Here is a 22,307-nt window from a genome sequence, read left to right as displayed (position 1 = left end):
ATTGTATTGGCGCGTTCTATGGAGCTAGGAGCTAGCAGAGGAGCTAGGAGCTAGCATAACAAACACGTAGGTGTTTTTATGCAGGATTAATTTGTGGCATATTAAATATAAGCCTGGTTGTGTTGTGGCTAATAGAGTATATATATGTCTTGTGTTTATTTACTGTTGTAGTCATTCCCAGCTGAATATCAGGTCACCCCCGGCTCTCACAGCATCTTCCCTATCTGAATAGCTTCAACTCCCCACTAGTCCTTCACTTGCACTTTACTCATCCACAAATCTTTCATCCTCGCTCAAATTAATGGGGAAATTGTCGCTTTCTCGGTCCGAATCTCTCTCACTTCATGCGGCCATCATTGTAAACAATAGGGAACTTTGCGTATATGTTCAATTGACTACGTCACGCTACTTCCGGTAGGTGCAAGCCTTTTTTTATCAGATACCAAAAGTTGCGATCTTTATCGTCGTTGTTCTATACTAAATCCTTTCAGCAAAAATATGGCAATATCGCAAAATGATCAAGTATGACACATAGAATAGATCTGCTATCCCCGTTTAAATAAAAAAATTCATTTCAGTAGGCCTTTAAATCTACCTTTCAACAATAAAGATGATTAAAGGATTCTCTGGCCGGAATCTGTCCATTGTGTCCCAACTCTTAAGAGAACTACTATCCCTTCCTTACAGTAGGCTATATGTAATATGTAAAATAATTGTAAACTGTTCTTTGAGTGCAATAAGAAAAGCCCATGTGTTTAATGCGCCTTTTAATTTTAATTCAATCTTTTGAAATTGTTCTTCGGGTGAAATAAAAAACATATGTTTAATCGTAAGTTTTATCATAAATGTTCCGTTAAAATGAAGCCAATAATGACATTTGTTTGTGCTCCTTTTTATTTTGAAAAGTATCAAAAAGCAATGAAATACATAACGATATACATTTTGGTACCAAAATATTGGTGTCGGGGCAACTCGAGGTGGGACGTATGTGCAAACATAACTGCAAAGTCACTTACGTGCCCGAACGTAAACTATGCAGTGACGTAGCAAGTGGTGTCCAAATTCCTAGGGAAGATTACAAAGCACTACCCCTTGTTGCTTCATTTTGAGGGTGTAGTGGTAGTGAATAAGGGCTAGTGGTAGTGAGTGAAGGGGTGTATTGGGATTGGGCCTAAGTGTCTTTGACTCTTTGTGCAGTGACACGGTCACATGGGGCTGCTGGCCGGCAAGCATCACACAGTGCAACTAGTTAGCGTGTAGCAGCTGACATGGATAAATGGTAAATGGGTTGTACTTGTATAGCGCTTTTCTACCTTTTTTAAGGAACTCAAAGCGTTTTGACACTATTTCCACATTCACCCTTTCACACAAACACATTCACACACTGATGGATAAAATGAACACAAAACCAAATGCCATCGCTCCAGTGTGGGAATATTTAAGTTTAAACCCTATGGAACAAGATGAGCCTATCAAGACCGAGAAGCCAGTTTGCCGAATGTGTGCGACTACCACAATGGCCACTTGAAATACAACCACTCGACAGTCCACACTCACTTTGCGTTCGGTGAAAAAGCCAGGTGACATGTCAGTGTAAACAAAACAGTGCAAAGTAGTGTGCGCTCACAGACATACATCGCCAAAGACATGCTGCCATTTAATACTGTTAGCATTTTTTAAAAGTGCTGTCATGTTGTCATGTCACGTCGGTGTTCCTCACTCGGAATCTGCCGATTTTAATTTTGTTTTGCATATGACCAGTTAATACATCTGTTTGAACTGTAGGTTTACTTTGTTACTTTTAACTTTTATTTAAAAATGTCCTAACTTGATTGTCAGTTAAGTAATGTACAACTCTATCTCTGCATACATGTTCAATATTGAAGTACAAATTTGTTTGTCAATACTTTATTTTTTATTTATTGTTATGATTGTGTATATTTGAGTCACCTATCCCCTCCTTAGGATATTGCATTAATTAATTATTAATTAATTTATTATATGAATGCATAATTTGGCTAACAGACAAAGTATATTGTATTATTATTTGTTTTGTTTTATTTCACTTGGAGATTTAAACGTTTTCATTTCAATTACATTGTTCAAATACACGAGAAATACAAGATTAGGGCATTTGAAAGAATATACATACATTAATTATGTATTATCATTAAATCAATGGTTAATTTGGCCTCATAAAAATAATGGCGTTAAAGTTAAAGTACCAATGATTGTCACACACACTAGGTGTGGTGAAATGTGTCCTCTGCATTTGACCCATCCCCTTGTTCACCCCCTGGGAGGTGAGGGGAGCAGTGGGCAGCGGTGCCGCGCCCGGGAATCATTTTTGGTGATTTAACCCCCAATTCCAACCCTTGATGCTGAGTGCCAAGCAGGGAGGTAATGGGTCACATTTTTATAGTCTTTGGTATGACCCGGCCGGGGTTTGAACTCACAACCTACCAATCTCAGGGCGGATACTATAACCACTAGGCCACTGAGTAAGCTAATAATATATTTTATCGGCAATAATTTGTAGGTCATTATATCGTCAAGCAGAAATTGTTATTGGCCCAAGCCTACTTGGTTACAGTGTTATCTCAAGTTATTTTAGGCTGTATTTTGGTATACAGGTGTAGATAATTGCACTACTTAAAGGCCAAATGCTCTTTTGTTTTTTATTGTTTTTTTTTTACCTCACTGGGATCCCTGAGTTTGTGTATAAAACGTTGATGGATGTTTTAGAGCGCTTTATAGGCAGAATAAATCGGATCTCATTACCTCCCTTGTTAGATGACTCTTGATAGTGTTTATTTACGAGTTAGAATGCATAAAAATTAAAAACATACCATATTTCTCCGACCATAAAGCGCACTGTCGATGAATGGGTCTATTTGGGTCTTATTTTCATACATAAGGTGCAATAAAGGGGTTCATATTAAAAAAATGTTTTTTTTACAATTAAAACTTTTTTGTGTTCTATCAGTCCTTCTCAAAGGATGGTGCGATACCAGGGGGGGGCGCGCGTGTGACCTCGGGGAACATGCTTTTTTTGCAGTACCAAAATATGATGAAGCGTATGTAGCACTTGGCTTCACTGTAACCACGGTGGAAGACGAAGAAAACCAGTGTGTTGTTTCCTTTTAAAGTAAATAAGCTTACAATGTTATGCAGAGTTATAACAATTTTATAGACAAATCATACTGTTCATAGTCAAGGTGGAGAGTGTCCCTAGGGGGACATAACAGAAAATATTTGAGAAGCACTGACATACAGTAACATGTGATTCTTTGGTCAACATTTTGCATAAATTGTTTTAAAGACCTTTTTCAAGCCGCTTTCTGACCGTCTCTTCAGGATGCCAAACACTTCAACTGCGTTTTCGTTTTGTTGTAGTTTTTAGTGCTTTCATAGCAACTCTACTGACCCATTAAGTTAAAACTATACACTACTTTGTATTAGAAATGGCAATAGCAGAGGATTAATGCCCCACACAGGATAGAGAAAAGAGCTTATTGACTATTTTTGGAACTTAGGCAGATCCCAAATTCACAACAGCAGGTACCAAAAAGTAAGAAAAGTTTGTTTTGCATAATTGGGCCAAAGAAAACCCCAGATAGTGTTTCCTAATAGGTGCCATGTGGGGTCCTTACACACACAACATGATAATACCTGTATGTTGAAGCACAGTACGTCTGACTACGGTAGCCATAATGCTCCGTCAATCCATCAAGTAAAGCGGGTTCGTAGCAAAGTCGTACTAAAACATTTTAACAGATTTTTGAGCACTCTGTGTAATGTTCTATATTGTCAATAAAACATCAAAGTTTTGTGCTTGTTTGCTAGCATCATTTATTGAACAACAGGTGTCAACTCGGGAGTCCACACGTATCTCTTATGTGTGACTGACATCTACTAGTGACTTATCGTTACACCATGTACCACATAAAATTAGTTTGAGGTCCATAACAACCAGAATTATTTCATACATACATAAGGCGCACCGGGTTATAAGATGCACTGTCAAGTTTTGAGAAAATGAAAGGATTTTAAGTGCGCATTATGGTCCGAAAAATATGGTATGTGTTCTTGTCTCACATAAGGATTGTTAATCATCAGCAAAATTCCCAAAAAACTGCAGTTCCCCTTTTAAAGTAGAGGTGCACGATAACTATCATAACATTAAATACATCTGATAACATAGAAAAATAGCGCCGCTAAAAATGGAAGAAAAAAATACACCGCTGGTGGTTTCCCAGTATTTGTTAATAACAGGGACCTGCAGTGTCATCAAACATGTTTTTAGATCTGCAGTGGAAATTTTACGCTAATGATTGAAACGCTCTGCACCAAAAGCAATAGAGTTCAAACTAACTTTAGTTCAAGTGGTTAATGTTTAATTTTACTTAAGCAAGCATCAGGAAGCTGATCAAATTGGTTCATGAGGCTTCAGAAATTGTTACAATGACATTGTTTACTATAATGTACAAATGCATGCAAGAGACCCCTGCAGGTAAAATACATTTACAATCTGTAGCCAAAATGTTGTAATCTGAGCATCCCAGATTGTGTTATGGTTATACATAAAGGTGAAGCTAAACCACAAACAAAAATGGTATCAAGAATTAAAGGTGATATCGGATATCCATTTAGACATCCGGAAAAAAAACAAGTGATTGGATTATATCGACCTACATCTAAAAGATTTGCGATACAAGTAATCTGTTTTGCTCCTGCTTAACGTCTCTCCTCGCCAGTTTAGCAGACAGATATAATGTTGTCTCCTTTTAAGAGACTTTTAAAATGATTGAATTCAAACCCCTGTAAAACTGAACTTTAAAAAACAAAACATCAATATCACTTACATTAGATACAAAATAACTTCTCTGTGACATTCCAACATAAAAGACTTGTACTATCTCAAAGCTTATGTACATTGGCTATGCTATATACTGTACATGCTGCTAATTAGCATTAGCGATTTTACAGGGTGATTTATCACCTAAATTTGGTAATGAAAACTACAACTGAGATGCATGTTTCAATCACATGTTTCAATCAAGCAGATGGTGTGTAATAAGTACAATACTTACAGTATAAACACTTTGTAGGACTCAACACAAGCCAAGACTGGCCCATTCAGGATGTTGGTAAAAATTTGAATTTTTAAAAGTTTAATCAACAGAAATTATTTCTATGCAGCTAACTATCCATCCATCCATTTTCTACCGCTTGTCCCGTTCGGGGTCGACTATCTCTGTATAAAACCGGCAAACTCCTGTATTCTTCCCTTCTACCCAGCTCTTCCTCAGTTCTTGTATTTTCCCTGCATTTCAACTTTGATAAGAAAACAATATCTCTGAACGGTTTCCAGTTCACTCTACAACCCACCCTATCCCCTTCAATAAAGTCATACCTTCAAAATAAAAGCACACCAGTAAAAAAATATTTTGCACCACAGTAGGAAGTCTGGTCAATGCACCAGCACACCTCCCTTGTATACTATTTGTTTGTTTGTATTGTTTTTTGCACATACACTATGGTCCTATTGTGAAATGACTTCATGTGCAACTGTTTCTATTTTTTGGACAAATACTGTACCTATGGAAAGGATATGCTACTGACATGAAAATAAATACTGTTGAAGGAGTAAAACAATGTGTGATCCTTCTACAACATGTTTGATATTTTATTTGTGTTCATTCATACTTTCAGGCTTGACACTTGGCACTCCAGCAACAACCATCAACAAAGTGTGTGCCTCCGGGATGAAGGCTATCATGATGGCAGCACAGAGTTTAATGTGTGGACACCAGGTAGCTGGCCTCACATCCACCAGAGTTGGTCCATGGTCCATAATTCATGCTTTATATTGAAGTTTCCATGAAAGTGCAGTGTTTTTTTACACAGATTATCAAATTTCAGAGTTTGCAATATATCTTATTGAAAGCCGCCTTTTTAATCAATGTCCAGGAACTTCTTGATAATTGTTCCTGAGGTCTGTTGTGTTTTACATCTGCACAACTGCAGAGTCCCAGGAATGTGTCTGAAAATCTGTCTAACGACTTTACTAGATATGACATTCAATTGGACTTGCAATATACAAATAACAGTTGCGTATTAGTAATACTACCCTGTGTATAGATTATTGGTAGGGATATTCCGATTCGCATCTTATGCATGCTTCCGATTCCAATAATTTATAAGTGAGATTAGCCGATACAATTACATCCATTAACTGTCATTTTTTAATTTATGTATGCTGAATGCTATTGACAGTGGAACAATATCAACACAATATTCAAACAACTTTTTTATTGTTTTACTATGTACAATTGTTTGAGATCAATAAAGTCAATAGTACACAATAACTAAACAAAGGCAAACACTACAATCTACTACTCATTGAAAAACCTTTTTTGCCCTCAAACTACTCTTGTATTCAGGTATCATATTATTGTGGTCTTAAACCTAAACAACATTGCTCATAAACTGTAATCAACATCCTATACTGTAATCAACATCCCGGATTTATGGATTGATCTGCTCTCTCCTTACCTGTACTCCTGGCACACGACAAACACACCAACAGAGCACGATTGTTGCTGTGATATTATCTTCTCGAGACTAATAAATCTACTTGTTAATGTACTGTTAATAGCTGCTTTAATAGTTAAGTGTAAATGAGTGTATGGCATACTCACTTGCTGTTTTGACACTGCACTTATGCTGCGCTGTTGTTTCCTAAAGGGCACCTGCCATCTACTGGATTAAAAAAGTTGCTACATTTTACCGGCAAATGAAATTAATAGTTAGCAAATATAATTGCCAAAAAGGAATATGGAACAAGCTATTTTCCAAGCCAAATAGTAAAACAGGAATTCTACAGACAAACACATTCTACAGACAAACTAAACAGGTCCCAAATCAGAACAAAAAACTCAAATCAAATTAGAACAAAAAACTATGAAAAATTCAACTGGACCAAATCCCCCAAAAATGGGACCTGAAAACCAAAATGGCAGACAACCTGAGCCTCTAACTGCCTGAGGTTTTTGATGATTTCCGTGTGTCCTGTCATGATGAAAAAGTGTACAAATTTCTTGTGAGACATTATATGTTTTTGAGTGTACTAAAGCCCTCAAAAGTGTTTTAGTTGACGGTATAATAATATTAGTAAATACAAGCTTACTTTAGAGCACAGTTAACATAAATACAAATAAAATCATTATTAAAATAATCATGAATGATTTTATTGCTTTGTTATCTGTAACACAAATCTAAGATATTGAAGTTTATTTCAAATGTTAGCATATGTTCACCTACATTGTTTTGGTTTGAGTATTTTTCATATACAAAATGTATAAAAGTGGCCCTCGTATCCTTCAATTTTTCTCTATGTGGCCCTCGCTGGAAAATATTTGGACACCTCTGGTGTATACATACAGTTGTGGTCAAAAGTTTACATACACTTGTAAAGAACATAATGTCATGGCTGTCTTGAGTTTCCAATAATTTCTACAACTCTTTTTTTTTCCCTGTGATACAGTGATTGGAGCACATACTTGTTGGTCACAAAAAACATTCATGGAATTTGGTTCTTTTATTAATTTATTATGAGTCTACTGAAAATGTGACCAAATCTGCTGGGTCAAAATTATACATAGAGCAATGTTAATATTAGGTTAAATGTCCCTTGGCAAGTTTCACTGCAATAAGGCGCTTTTGGTAGCCATCCGCAAGCTTCTGGTTGAATTTGTGACGACTCCTCTTGACAAAATTGGTGCAGTTCAGCTAAATCTGTTGGTTTTCTGACATGGACTTGTTTTTTCAGCATTGTCCACAAGCTTAAGTCAGGACTTTGGGAAGGCCATTCTTAAACCTTCATTTTGGCCTGATTTAGCCATTAAGTTTACCACTTTTGACGTGTGTTTGGGGTCATTGTCCTGTTGGAACACCCAACTGCGCCCAAGACCCAACCTCCGGGCTGATGATTTTAGGTTGTCCTGAAGAATTTGGAGGTAATCCTCCTTTTTCATTGTCCCATTTACTCTCTGTGAAGCACCAGTTCCATTGGCAGCAAAACAGGCCCAGAGCATAATACTACCACCACCAAACTTGACGGTAGGCATGGTGTTCCTGGGATTAAAGGCCTGACCTTTTCTCCTTCAAACATATTGCTGGGTATTGTGGCCAAACAGCTAAATTTTTGTTTCATCATATATATATATATATATATATATATATATATATATATATATATATATATATATATATATATATATATATATATATATATATATATACACACAGTATATATAATGTGTGTATGCATGTATGTATGAATATGAATGTGTGTGTGTGTGTGTGTATATATATATATATATATATATATATATATATATATATATATATATATATATATATATATATATATATATATATACAATTGGTGGATACTGATAGTAGATCAATCGGCGCATCTCTATAATATATATAATTTTATCTTGACCGACAACAGTGTTCTTTACATCTGTCTGGCTCTCATTCAAAGAGGAGGGCGGTGGCGGGCTCAGCTTGCTATGTCTGAAGCGCATTACAAAAGCAAATATGTTTTTAATACAACACTGATAGTGTTTAGCAAACAGTTAACTTTGTTGCATGTTTGCTATCAAGCCAAATAGCTTAACACTTTAACAATAACGTTGTAGTGTTTAAGAAGTTGCCATAATAAGAACCAAACTTTATAGATATCTTTAAGGTAACGTCGCAGACTTCTACTAATATTTTCTTCTGCATTCAACAAACTCTCAGGCTACCCCTCCATGTCTGTCCATTTATTCGGTAAGATTTTTCTGTGAGTCAATTTCCTTGCACAAAGTAAACATTTTAAAACAGTAGTAGACTGTACAAACCAGCTGTATACTTCAAATATCATATGCAATGTTGTCATTAAATAAAAGATGTTCAGCACTGCACACACTTCCCAAAGGTATAAAGTGCCTGCTGTGTACAGGGGTTTTATGTGAGTTCATTTTTGTCAAGGATGTGATGGTGGCAGGAGGTATGGAGAGCATGTCCAATGTACCTTACGTGATGCCCAGAGAAACACCAGCTTATGGCGGAGTGAGGATAGAGGACCTCATAGTCAAGGACGGACTTACCGATGTCTACAATAAATTCCACATGGTAAATATTTCCACAATAAATGTAGCTTTGTTAATGTACATATGTGCAGTATTACGTTGGTGTTACACACAGCTGAGCTAAATGTCACACATCCACCGTTAGCTTGTAAATCATTTGGAATCGTCTCACGTTGTTTATCAAACAGGGCAATTGTGCAGAGAACACGGCGAAGAACAACAACATTTCCAGGGAGGAACAGGACAATTTTGCTATCAGCTCATACACTCGCAGCAAAGTCGCATATGAGTCCGGGATATTGGCCAAGGAGATTGTTCCAGTTAGCATCCCTCAGAGAGGTTGGTGGTAAAACAAACTTTTTCCTTGAGTCTGTGATACTTTTTTGCCCCATGAGGCGATCACATTAATTTATACCCCACAGGAAAACCTGATGTGGTCGTGTCCGAGGATGAGGAGTGGAGGCGTGTGGATTTCAGCAAAGTCTCCAAACTAAAGGCAGTGTTTCAGAAAGAAAACGGTAATGATCTATTTTGTTGTATTTCTCATCTTAAATTAGGCATTATTACCTATTTTGTTGACCTTTTTTAGGCACAGTGACTGCAGCCAATGCGAGCACTCTGAACGATGGGGCGGCTGCCCTTGTTTTAATGACAGCCGATGCTGCAAAAAGACTTGATGTCACTCCACTGGCCAGGATTGTATGTAAGTCTGCTCTTCAAACTTGCCACGTTTTTTTTTTGCAGTGGAGTTACTGGACCCTAGCAAGAACCTTACATTATTGTTTATAGATTCTAAATAAATGCAAACATTTGGGTTAAATTAGTATTTAAGAGGGGTGTTCCAATCTAATGTTGATATCGGATATCGGTCTGATATCAGTAAAAGAAAATCATCTTGCTTCTAAAATTACCGACAAAAGTTACAATACAAGCACTCCTGCAGTGTGTTTACTCACGTTTACTAAAGCTAGATGGCCTCCATTAAGCACACAAGGTTGGTCTTTTCTTGGGATTTAGTCAAGTCATTTACAACTGGTAAACATGGTAGGCTATAGGCTACTAGGAGCTAGCAGCTTTGCAACAGCTAAGCACACAATAGCTCACAAGTTAGGCATACATAATAAGTGTCCTTAATTGAACAATATTGCAGTCTGAAACATCACATTTTTATCAATACAAACACATATCAAATAATTATAGTTGCATATTACTTACACATACAAAGTCTCCAAGACAGAAGTGTATTAGAAAGTATTCAATAACAAACATGTCTGAATTATTCAATTTACTATGCCATGACCTTAATTTAATGAATTATTGTGACCACTAGGTGTCACCAAAACACTAACTACTACTTCCATCCATCCATCCATTTTCTACCGCTTGTCCCTTCCTGGGTTGTGGGGGGTGCTGGAGCCTACCTCAGCTGCATTCGGGCGGTAGGCTGGGTACACCCTGGACAAGTCGCCACCTCATCACAGGGCCAACACAAATAGACAGTCAATATTCACACTCACATTCACACACTACTTCACTTGAAAAAAAAAATCTGTCATAAGTTTTTCATACTTTCTATTTTTTATTTATTTAATTTTACTGTATCAAACATGTTCTAATAGTCCACACTTCAAAATAATACAGGTATGCACAATGATTTGTGCTGATGCTGTATCAGATTAATATTTGTATCGGCCAATACTCAAGACTCCAATATCGGTATCCTATTGAAAGTGAAAAAGTTGTATCAGGACATCGCTAGTATTTAGTCATCAGCAGTTCTAAAACTGGTCATTTATGTTGTAACAATTTTGATATGGAGGCACTCCTCTGTTGTTCAGTAATCTTCACAAAGCCTTGCCAGTGAATCACATAAACCAAGGTTGACCAAAGTGCGGCCTGAGGGGGCCATTTGTTTTCTGATTTTTTTTTTATTAATGAGCATGTGGCACATTGTAGAAATAAAATAAAACAAAAAAAAATAGCAACAATGGTAAAATAGAGCTGAAAGAATCATCTGAAATGTTGATACTAAGTATCAAAGTGGAAGCCTGCTTTCAGTATGTGGCCACTGGTCAAAAACTACAAGTAAATGAGACAAATTCAGTGAGCTAGCATTATTTATATTAGGCTGCACTTCAGGAATTTACATATTCTAAAAATAATAAAAAAATTATTAATCAATCATACACATCATACTGTTACTGTTCGAAACTTGCATTGCTTTACTTTCCTAAAAAGTGAAGCAGTACAGGAATTGTAATTATTGGCTAAGTTAGTTTTATGGTTTGTATTTTGTACCCATATTGTGCCATAATAAACCGAACAGTAACCTAATACAGAGGTAAGTACAAGAGTGTTACACCCCAAGTATATTTTTATTGTTGCAGATTAATTATCCAGTAGTAGTCGAACAATGTACTGAAGAAAAATAAATTGTCTTTCTGTCTGCCTCAGAACCACTCCTTTTCCCTCCAAGTCACAGTTCAATAGTGAGAAAATGTTTTTAATCACACATGTATTCTTATGATAATACCTATAAATCAGGATATGAAATGGTGCCTCAAAAGGATGACGTGAGTGTCAACAGGTTAACTACCAGGTTTGTAGGTGTGTGTAAAGGAGCAAGGTAAAGGACGAATGTGCCATCTCTTTATAAAACGGCAATCTTAACAAGGTGGAATGGCTTTTTGTAACAGAATTTTTAAAAAATCTTCAATTTTCTGTTTTTTACCCTATCTAGCTTTTGCTGATGCTGCTGTTGCACCCATTGATTTCCCCATTGCTCCTGTATATGCTGTTACAAAAGTAAGTATGCAGACTTTCTGTAGATATAGATAGATTTGTTGAGGACTAGAGATGGGTACCAAATTTGGTACTTATAAGTACCAACCAAACTCCAACAGTACTATCAGGTATTGAGTCACGTAAAATCAAAAGGTCCCATATTTTTCGATACCTTTTTTTGCACGTAACGTCATGTCCGGTTGCAGACTGAGCACCAGCTCAAGCACTTGGCTGGCAAACAGGCATATTCGCAGCGGACTGCCTATTAGCTATTGGTGTAATTTTCCATGCCAATAAAGAAAGCATGCCTGATAGAAAGAAGCGCTCAAAAGTAAGGCTCCACTTTTTAAAATGCGCTAACTCGATGCTATATGCCATATATATATTACTGAATAGTGATTTTACATGGCGATTTTAACACCTCCAAATTTGTTAAGCATAACAAAAACTAAGATACACGTTACAATCAAACAGCTGGTGCGTACAGTTTAAAGACTTTGTAGGACTCAGCAGAAGACAAAACTAGCACATTGAACTTAATGGCAAATACAAATTCCTGAGTATGGCAGCACACCATTGCCTAGACACTGCTGCCATCAAATGCCTTAGAATTGTAACTGCATGCAAAGTCTACTATACAAAAAGGCTGTAACTGTATTGTACATATTGCGATTTCAAAGTATTCACAATAATGCCTCGATGTGTGACGGTATCAAACGAAAACTAGGTGAGTGTAGTTTTTTCTGGCGCTTTCGCTTTGTCTGGGTCTGAAAATAAACTACATCTCTCATTATCCTCTGCGCAGCGGGGGACCGCAATGTGGGGGCGTGGAACGCCGTAAGCAGAAATTAAGTGAAGTGTGCTTGTAGTAGATAAGAGGAACTGTTTTTGTTTTTTGGGGCATTTTCTGAAAATATCCATACGTAACTATTTGAGTTATGCTGCTAACAAACAGACAACCCCTCAAACATAACCTTTTTGGCAGAGGTAAGAAAGTGGTGGTTTGCTTTCTGCAAAGCAAACCACGCCACTTTCGTCTTGTTTCCAAGGCGATGCAGTGCCGGTCAAATCACCCCAAAAAAACTGTACACCATGAAAAATATGGCCAAACTGAAAAGCTACTTGATGAACAATCAATCCATCCATTCATTTTCTACCGCTTTTTTCTCTCGATGTAACGAGGGGCGAAAAAGTTAACGCCAAAAAGTTCAGCTGCACTCAGGCGAAAGACAAACCGTCACCCAGAAAATATATTTGAAGCCAGCAAAGCTAAACATCAATTTGTGAGGCACAGAATTTTCCAAGCTGATAAAAAAATGTCCAATGTGGAGGACACTGCTTCTCATGAAATAAAAGTTGAAAGACACTTAAGTGAACATTATTATTTTACACTTGTTACATTGTAGGTTAACATTGTCACTTTAAAGACACTTTACTGTAAGTTTTTTAATTAATTTTTTTTATTTGCTTGAAACCGTGGATATTTCTGCACTATTCTGTGCACTTTAAAATACATGTTTGTTGTAATGAATATGATTAAAACATTTGAGCATTATGTTTGTGTTATTCTAAACGTTCTTGCCAATTTGTTTTCCCACTATGGCATTTTTAAGTATTTCTGTTTTTTGGACATATATCACAATATCGTACCGTGACATTTTGATACCGTTACATCCTTACTATATAATACTTGCAAATCAGACTCATAAGTGTAAGAATACTAACTATAACAACTGGACACTCAGTACAGTTAACATTATCAGTTCACTGTTAAATGTTGAATACAGTACATTTAAAAAATATATATTATTAAACATTAACATTTACTAACACATCAACACACACAAAGTACTGAACATTTGTACTGTTGACTACCGGTATTGATTCCCAAGTACTGGGAATTAGTATTGTTTACAATTTGAAAGGTACCTATCTCTATGGAGGACTAAAAGATAATTGCTGCAAAAGTCCACCCGCTCTCTCTACTCCTGTCACACCTTATTACAAACACCATCACTGCAGTGTCGTCAGATCACTAAAAGGGATCACTGTCCATTGTTGAATAGGAAAGGAAAGGAAACAAGATGGTTATTGTGGGACGCCGGCGATACTTACCACAACACCAGACTGCATAGTCCCCAAGTGCACACACTTGATCTGACAAGTAGTCAGTGAAGCAGCTTCTCACACAACACAAAAGGTTGGATGGTGATAAAAGCATTGTGCATGTCAAAAACATGACTTCCACAAAACTTCCACTACTATCCTGGTGTAGCTGCGCTCAATGCAATAGATTGATTGCAGCACCATCCACATCAACATGGGGCAAAGTCCAGAGCAGATTATTCCTGCGGGGTCAAAACCAGCTTGTCCATCATTTTAAAGGCATGTGATGTCAGTGAGGATATGGTAACTTATTTGGTTAACTGTGCTGAAGAGAAGGATTTCCATAGCCCTGGCACCTTTTCTTTACCCAGACTCAGGTTGAATATGTGATTGAGGATGTCAGACAGCTGCTGGGAATGTAACTTCAGGACCTTGGGACAGATGTGATCAGGCACCACAGTCTTAGTCTCCACAGCTGTTTCCTTAATTGGTCAGCTGTCAGCAGGTAATGTGATGCTTCTCCTGAGGACGATGGGTTTTGAGGGTCGTCATCAGGGCAGCTTGTAAAAGGAGAGAAGTGTGACTCTGTCAGGACTTGTCATTTCAGACCTGCCTCGATTTTGTAGTTTCCTATGTTTGTTGTTTAGTTCTTGTCTAGCGCTCTTGTTTTCATTCTACTTCATGTTTCTCCTCTACCACTGAGCTGGTTTGAGAGCTATTTCCCTTACCTGCTCTTGATTAGCGATCAGTGGAATCAGCTGCCTCTAATCGCTAATCTAGAGGGTTATATTCCAGTACAACCTTCCTCTTATTGATGGATCATTGTTTTTCTGTGGTTTATCCATGGATAGTGTTTGCTTTGCTGGCATTCCTTGCTTTATTTGCTTTGTGATTTTGGCTACCAAGTATGGACTTTTGGGTGCACTCCAAGCTGCACTAGTTTTTGTGTTTGTAGTCTAGTCTTGTCACAATACCATTATACCGGTACCTATATGTATTTTGATACTTTTGGATACTTTCGATCACAAAAAAAATGTTGGCAGTATTTTAACAGAAAATCTTATACATTTAACAGAGGTTTCTTATTGCACTCAAATAACAATTTTAGAATATTGAAATTAAAATGTGAAGATATTAAACATACTGGGCTTTTCTTATTGCACTCGAACAATTTACAATTTTGCATACTACATATAGCCTTAATCTATGATTAGATTAGACTAGAATAGAAAGCTTTATTGATATTGTATTAAATGCTTAAAGGCCTACTGAAACCCACTACTACCGACCACGCAGTCTGATAGTCTATATATCAATGATGAAATCTTAACATTGCAACACATGCCAATACGGCCGGGTTAACTTATAAAGTGCAATTTTAAATTTCCCGCTAAACTTCCGGTTGAAAACGCCTTTGGATGATGACGTATGCGCGTGACGTATTCAGTGAAACAGGAGTATCGGTACCCCATTGAAGCCAATACAAAATAGCTCTGTTTTCATCTCATAATTCCACAGTATTCTGGACATCTGTGTTGGTGAATCTGTTGCAATTTGTTCATTGCATTATGGAGAAAGAAGCTGAGCAAGCAAAGAAGAAAGTTGTCAGTGCGAAGCGGAGTATTTTGCGAGGGGAGTCAGCAACACAACCCAGCCAGTGTTTCATTGTTTACATTCCCGAAAGATGCAGTCAAGATCGAAGAACTCGGACAACAGACACTCTTACCAGGAGGACCTTGACTTCGATACACAGACGCCTGTAGAGAACTGGGACAACACAGACTCTTACCAGGATTACTTTGATTTGGATACACAGACGCAGACGTGGTACCGTGAGTACGCAGCTGCGCTTCCAAACATTTGATCGCTTGCCCGTACGTGCGTGTCACGTACGTAACTTTGGGTAAATATATAAGCTTTATGAACCTTGGGTTAGGTGAACGGTCCTTTGGGCTGAGTGATTGTGTGTGTTGTGCAGGTGTTTGAATTGTATTGGCGGGTTATATGGACGGGAGCCAGGAGCTAGCATAACAAACACCTAGGTGTTTGTTATGCGGGATTAATTTGTGGCATATTAAATATAAGCCTGGTTGTGTTGTGGCTAATAGAGTATATATATGTCTTGTGTTTATTTACTGTTGTAGTCATTCCCAGCTGAATATCAGGTCCCACCCGCCTCTCACAGCATCTTCCCTATCTGAATCGCTTCCACTCCCCACTCGTCCTTCACTTGCACTTTCCTCATCCACAAATCTTTCATCCTCGCTCAAATTAATGGGGAAATCGTCACTTTTTCGGTCCGAATCGCTCTCACTTCTGGCCGCCATCACTGTAAACAATAGGGAACTTTGCAGAAATGTTCAACTGACTACGTCACGCTACCTCCGGTAGGGGCAAGGCTTTTTTTTGTCAGATACCAAAAGTTGCGATCTTTATCGTCGTTGTTCTCTACTAAATCTACTAAATCCTTTCAGCAAAAATATGGCAATATCGCAAAATGATCAAGTATGACACATAGAATAGATCTGCTATCCCCGTTTAAATAAAAAAAATTCATTTCGGTAGGCCTTTAATGATTTATGGTTTCCACTTTTGGTCTGTGCTTTAAGATTAATACAATAATTAGTAAATCCTAAAACAATACTATGACTAAAACACTAAAACTACACAGATAAGATTTGCATCCACTCATTTTCTACCGCTTATCCCTTTCGGGGTAGTAGGGGGCTGGAGCCTATCCCAGCTGCACTTGGGCGGAAGGCAGTGTACATAAACCCTGTACAAGTTTCGACCTCATCTCAGGTGCCATCACACTCACATTCACGCACTAGGGCCAATTTAGTGTTGCCAATCAGCCTATCTCCAGGTGCATGTCTTTTGGAGGTGGGAGGAGCCCGTAGTACCTGGTGAGAACCCACAAAGTCACAGGGAGAACATGCAAACTCCACACAGAAAGACCCGGAGCTCTGGGAATCGAACCCAGGACCTTCTTATTGTGAGGCACGAGCACTAACTACTGCGATACTGTGCTGCCCAGATAGGACTTGTAGCAGGTAAAACACACATTGATAAAGATAAAACACAAATCATAGGAATTTGTTACGAAATTAAATCATTTTATTTGCATTAGTTTATGTTACGTGGGGCGGTTTTGACTCCGCTGATAATTGGCAATGAGACAACCAGTTCGATGCGGCGACTACTTATATTGTGCCCATACTTATATGGGCACAAAAGGGGCACTAGTTAACTACATTCTTACTTGTCGGCCTTTAAGCTTCTTGTGCAGGTCTGGATGCTTGCCCTTTAAATGTTTACCTAAGTTTGAAGTATTGCCGCCTTTCAATACTTATGTTTCAAAGCACCACTTGTGTTAATAGTTTCACCTTCATCGTTAGTTTTGAAGCCAAAATACCTCCATATTGCATTTTGTGCGCCCTTTTTATTAACCATTAGAATTGCCAACTCTGTCATTCCTCCTCTCCACACGCTTCCCGTTTGTATGTGCCCTCAGTGTGTGTTAACATTGCACCTCGCCTCTTATTACCAGCAATGTCAATGCGGCACGCCACCATGCAGATGAAAAAAAAAGCACCAGTATTTTTCAAAGGCAGCATAGTACCTATTTTGTACTTTGTTAGTACTGGTAACATGCTTGAAAGATGTTGACAAAGTGTTATGTGTCAGAGGAAAAAGACGTGTGTGCACAAGAAAGAATATGTATTGGAAATTAACTTGTTAGCACAAAATTGGCAATAAAAGTTAAAAACGTGTTGTTTGTGTGACTTCTTTTGGACAAAACAACACTATAAGCTGGAAAAACAACACATTAAGTAATTATTTTCAGTGTTGTTCATCTTACCTTAAAAGTAATTAGTTACAGTTACAAATTAGTTCTCTCTAAAAGTATTTGAGTTTGTAACTCAGTTACCTCATTGTAACAGTATTTAGTTACTCAGCAAAGTAACTTGACGTCACTTTTCATGTTGTATACGCTATTATGTTCTACATAATCTTTAACGTCAAAAATGTTTATATTAACTGAAGAATAAAAACAATATTTACTGTATTTTACAACATTTGGTATTTATCTGAACTCAATAGATTGCAGTTTGCCATATGACATGCATAGAAATAAAACTGTTTAAATAATAAATATTCCGTAAAGTAACTATTAGATTTTGAAAGCAGAAAACCCAATACGGTACCAAAAATGCAAACTTGTGTAAAACACACGAAGCAACATTTGGCCTTTAAGTAGTGCAATTCTCTGTACCCGTATACTATTGAACAGAGTTCTATCCAACTGTTATAACAATGATTGACATGATTCTGTCAATAAAATTGCATTTGTGTACGCATTTTTTCTCAAGCTAATTTTATTTTTTGCAACCAAGTAATCACCTGTGATTATTCTAAATTCCAAAATATGATGAGAGTCAGATTTTTTTAAAAATAAATAAATAATAATAATAATAATTTGACATCCCTGCTTACTTGTTTTAACAGAGTGGACCCTGGCTGGCTGCATTTGAGCTCGGTGTTGAGTTAACATGTGTTGATGTGAGGTGCTTCATAAGATTGGAGTAGAGGCTTGGTAGAGGATTGGATAAACTCTTTTTACATGGGCATAGCATGCATGTTACATAAACATTTCAATGAGCGAAAAGTAGCGCCGGTGTTCTTCCAGTTTGAGAACGCTACCTTCGAATTTCACATACTTTAATTGTTTTCAAACAGTGCCTGTAACACGGCAGTAAAACGGATGATCAAACAAACAGAAGTCATTGTCATGGACCCACTAGCTGAGCAAGCTAGCTCTCTATTCAGCTAAACATACCCTTATGTCCACGCTGAATTGAAACAATCCAAAATAATGCCATTGTAAGTTAATATTAACGCAGACACTTGTAAATGTGTTAGCATATTAGCTAATGCTAACGACGCTAGCTTCATTACATTACTGTAGCATGTCCAAATATGCCTGAAAACACTCCTGCAGACATCACACATGGGAGGGTTTAGTAGGTAATAATTGTTTTAGTTATATTGTAAAACTAACAAACGTTGCTATTAGGGCTGTGAATCTTTGGGTGTCCCACGATTCGATTCAATATCGATTCTTGGGGTCACGATTCGATTCAAAATCAAATTTTTTTTCAATTCAACACGATTCTCGATTCAAAAACGATTTTTTTCCCGATTCAAAACTATTCTCTATTCATTAGATACATAAAATTTCAGCAGGATCTACCCTAGTCGGCTGACATGCAAGCAGAGTAGTATATTTTTGTAAAAAGCTTTTATCATTGTAAAGAACAATGTTTTGTCAACTGATTGCAATAATGTAAATGTGTTTTAACTATTAAATGAACCAAAAATATGACTTATTTTATCTTTGTGAAAATATTGGACACAGTGTGTTGTCAAGCTTATGAGATGCGATGCAAGTGTAAGCCACTGTGACACTATTGTTCTTTTTTTCCTCCTCTCAATTGCTCTGTTTATTACAGTTCTGAGTGTTGCTGGGTCGGGTTTGGTTTTGGAATTGGATTTCATTGTTATGGTATTGCCGTGTATTGTTTTGTTGGATTGATTAATTTAAAAAAAATTAAAAAATCGATTTTTTAAAAATGAGAATCGATTCTGAATCGCACAACGTGAGAATCGCAATTCGAATCGATTTTTTCCTACACTCCTAGTTGCTATGCTAGGGTCAACTAGAAGACAAAACAAACTTCCGGTTCAAAGCGCTAAACCAGGGGTGTCAAACTTATTTTAGCTCAGGGACCGCATGGAGGAAAATGTATTACCACACGGGCTGGACTTGTAGAATCTTCACATTCAAATGACAACTAACTTCAGATTGTTTTATTTGTCTTACTTTGACAAAAATAGAACAAGCACAAACATTCTGAAAATGTACATATTACAAATAATCCTCTTGGGAAAAACACTTGAAGTTAAATGACAATTTCTGAGGAAAAAAATGGTGCAGTTTCAAAAACATCATTAAGAACACAATGAATATATGAATGCTATTAATTTACAAAACCATTAAACTTAAAGCACTTCCTGTTTAGTACTTTTATGTTGGCAGTTCACCATTAAAAACATTTGAAACAGCAATGGAGTGTTTTCTCAAACGTCCGCATTGGTGAAACTGCGACCACACATTAAATTATAATATAAACAAAACAATTATAAAAAATTACACCATGGCCAAATTAAAGGTAACACAAGTACAAACTTAACCAATGTGAACATGCTAAATTTAAGCATTAAATTGAACAAACAAATGTAGAAACACACATTTGTACAATGGAATTCAGGGTGCGCATCATGCAACCAATTGCAAGCGGTGCATGAAACTTGAACTACAAAGATGATGGCCATGTTGACTTAAGTCTTTGCATCTAACCGTTTTGTTATTTTATCCATTGAGTGGATCATTTACAATTAAAGAAGGTATTGTGCGTCGATACTGCCACGAGCTGCTGCCAGCCACAACAGGACCAGCCAATCCAGCCAATCAGCTGACACGTCATCTTTAAACACTGTCATGTGTGACGTGGGTTACACAATGCAGGGCATTTTTGTATTTAGCAAACTGATCTTGCGAGCCAGATTAAACATGTCCGCGGGCTGTACGTTTGACACCCCTGCTCTAAACATAAGGGCATTGCAGCACTGAAGCACCAGCAGTGAGCGAACTCGTCCAAAAGATGGCAACTTTTAAGTGTCTTAGCTTGTTTTTTTGTTTTTTTCTAAACTACAGTATTTGCATTTTGCCCGTCGGCGAAGAAAAATCCATAAATTAGCCGCACAATTTTTTTAAGCCACAGGGGTCAAAGCGTAGGAAAAAAATGTAGCGGCTTATAGTCAAGGCAAGGCAAGGCAACTTTATTTGTATAGCGCTTTTCATACACAAGGCAGACTCAAAGTGCTTCACAGACAACAAAGTGAAATGAAAGAAAATAAAAGCAAAATTAAAATGCAGACAATAAAAATAAAAAGTCGGGAATTTACTGTACATAAAACATACTAAACATGGCTAAAATTTGAAAGTAGTAGGTCTAATCTTTCATGAAATTTAGTAAGTTTTAGTGAAGTTAATTTGCTGCTAGCCTGACATTGTAGTTTACCTGTTACAGTTGCATTAGCTAGCTTGTATGACAAGCAATTACAAAATAAAAACATGCCAATATTTACGTGGAGTAGCAAAGGGTGGAATACCTGATAAAAGACGGGTGTCAAACTCATTACAATGAAAATCAATAGTGCTTTTAATTACTTCCATTGATTTATGTGCTTTCTGCTCATCTCATAACAGTTGGTTTTGAGTGTGGTCGGGACCACTCTTTGTTTAAAGGACTACACACCTTTTGGCTCTTAGCTCTTCCATTAGCCTTACAGGTGAATTGGGACTCCACTTGCTTGATGTGAACTTTCAAAACTGAGGGCAAGGGGTCATGGGTAGAAATGGGATTCAGTCAAAATTGCGAGTGCCAGTACTTTGATAAAGAAGGTGAGAAACCCTATTTAATCCAAGAAGGAAGAAAGATTTTGACAGAATGCGCTAAACCTTACACAAACTCTTCAAAAGTTCACTGTGTAGTTAATGACGTAGTGACTAAAGAAGCATAAACCAAGGTCCAGTCCTTGTCTCATCAGTTTACTTGTAATTCAAGGTTGTTTTTGATTAAACTGAGCAATGCTAAAGTTACTGTATCTGGTGATACAATCCATGAGGTCATCAATATTTACCAAATGTGGATCTTGCTGTTTGTCGTTTTCTCAGGCTTAGTTTAGCGTAAACCCAGAATGCAAGGACGTGTGTGGGATCAATAAAGTATTTAATAATTAATCAGGTCACATTAAGCGGAAAGGTACAAAAAAAAGGCGCATAAATCTAACTAAATAAGGCATTGAGTAAAAAGTAGCAGGAAGCAGACAAAATGTAGAAAGGAGAGGCTTGGGAATTATGTTAAATAGTAGATGTTCGACCGATATAATTTTTTCAGGGCCGATACCGATTATTAGTAGTGAAGGAGGCCAATAACCGATATTTGGAGCCCATATTAATTTACAATAAAAGTGACATATGTGTCAAAATTTTGAATAATAGTCTTATCAACTCCAACATTTAACTTTTGTTAAATGCCTAAAGTGTGTTTATTTAAAAAACAAGTAGATAAAAACAAACCCCCAAAAATGCAGGGAGTTTCTTGGCACAGTAACATATTTTATAGAGTTATCTATTTAATAGAT

At 37.1% G+C, this 22,307-nt stretch overlaps 1 protein-coding gene across 1 annotated transcript in view; it reads left to right on the top strand.

The window, feature by feature from the left end:
- The window catches only part of acat1 (acetyl-CoA acetyltransferase 1), a 52,229-nt gene that overhangs the window by 17,909 nt on the left and 12,013 nt on the right, over positions 1 to 22,307 (top strand). The window contains exons 5-10 of the mRNA XM_062048368.1: positions 5,716 to 5,816; positions 9,046 to 9,189; positions 9,335 to 9,485; positions 9,569 to 9,664; positions 9,736 to 9,849; positions 11,887 to 11,951. Coding sequence (XP_061904352.1) covers positions 5,716 to 5,816; positions 9,046 to 9,189; positions 9,335 to 9,485; positions 9,569 to 9,664; positions 9,736 to 9,849; positions 11,887 to 11,951 — 671 coding nt within the window. The remainder of the gene's footprint in view (positions 1 to 5,715; positions 5,817 to 9,045; positions 9,190 to 9,334; positions 9,486 to 9,568; positions 9,665 to 9,735; positions 9,850 to 11,886; positions 11,952 to 22,307) is intronic.

Source organism: Entelurus aequoreus, linkage group LG05 (genome assembly GCF_033978785.1).
Source record: "Entelurus aequoreus isolate RoL-2023_Sb linkage group LG05, RoL_Eaeq_v1.1, whole genome shotgun sequence".
NCBI classification, from domain to species: domain Eukaryota; kingdom Metazoa; phylum Chordata; class Actinopteri; order Syngnathiformes; family Syngnathidae; genus Entelurus; species Entelurus aequoreus.
Note: the sequence above shows the minus strand (reverse complement) of the source record. Positions and strands in the feature narration are given on the sequence as shown.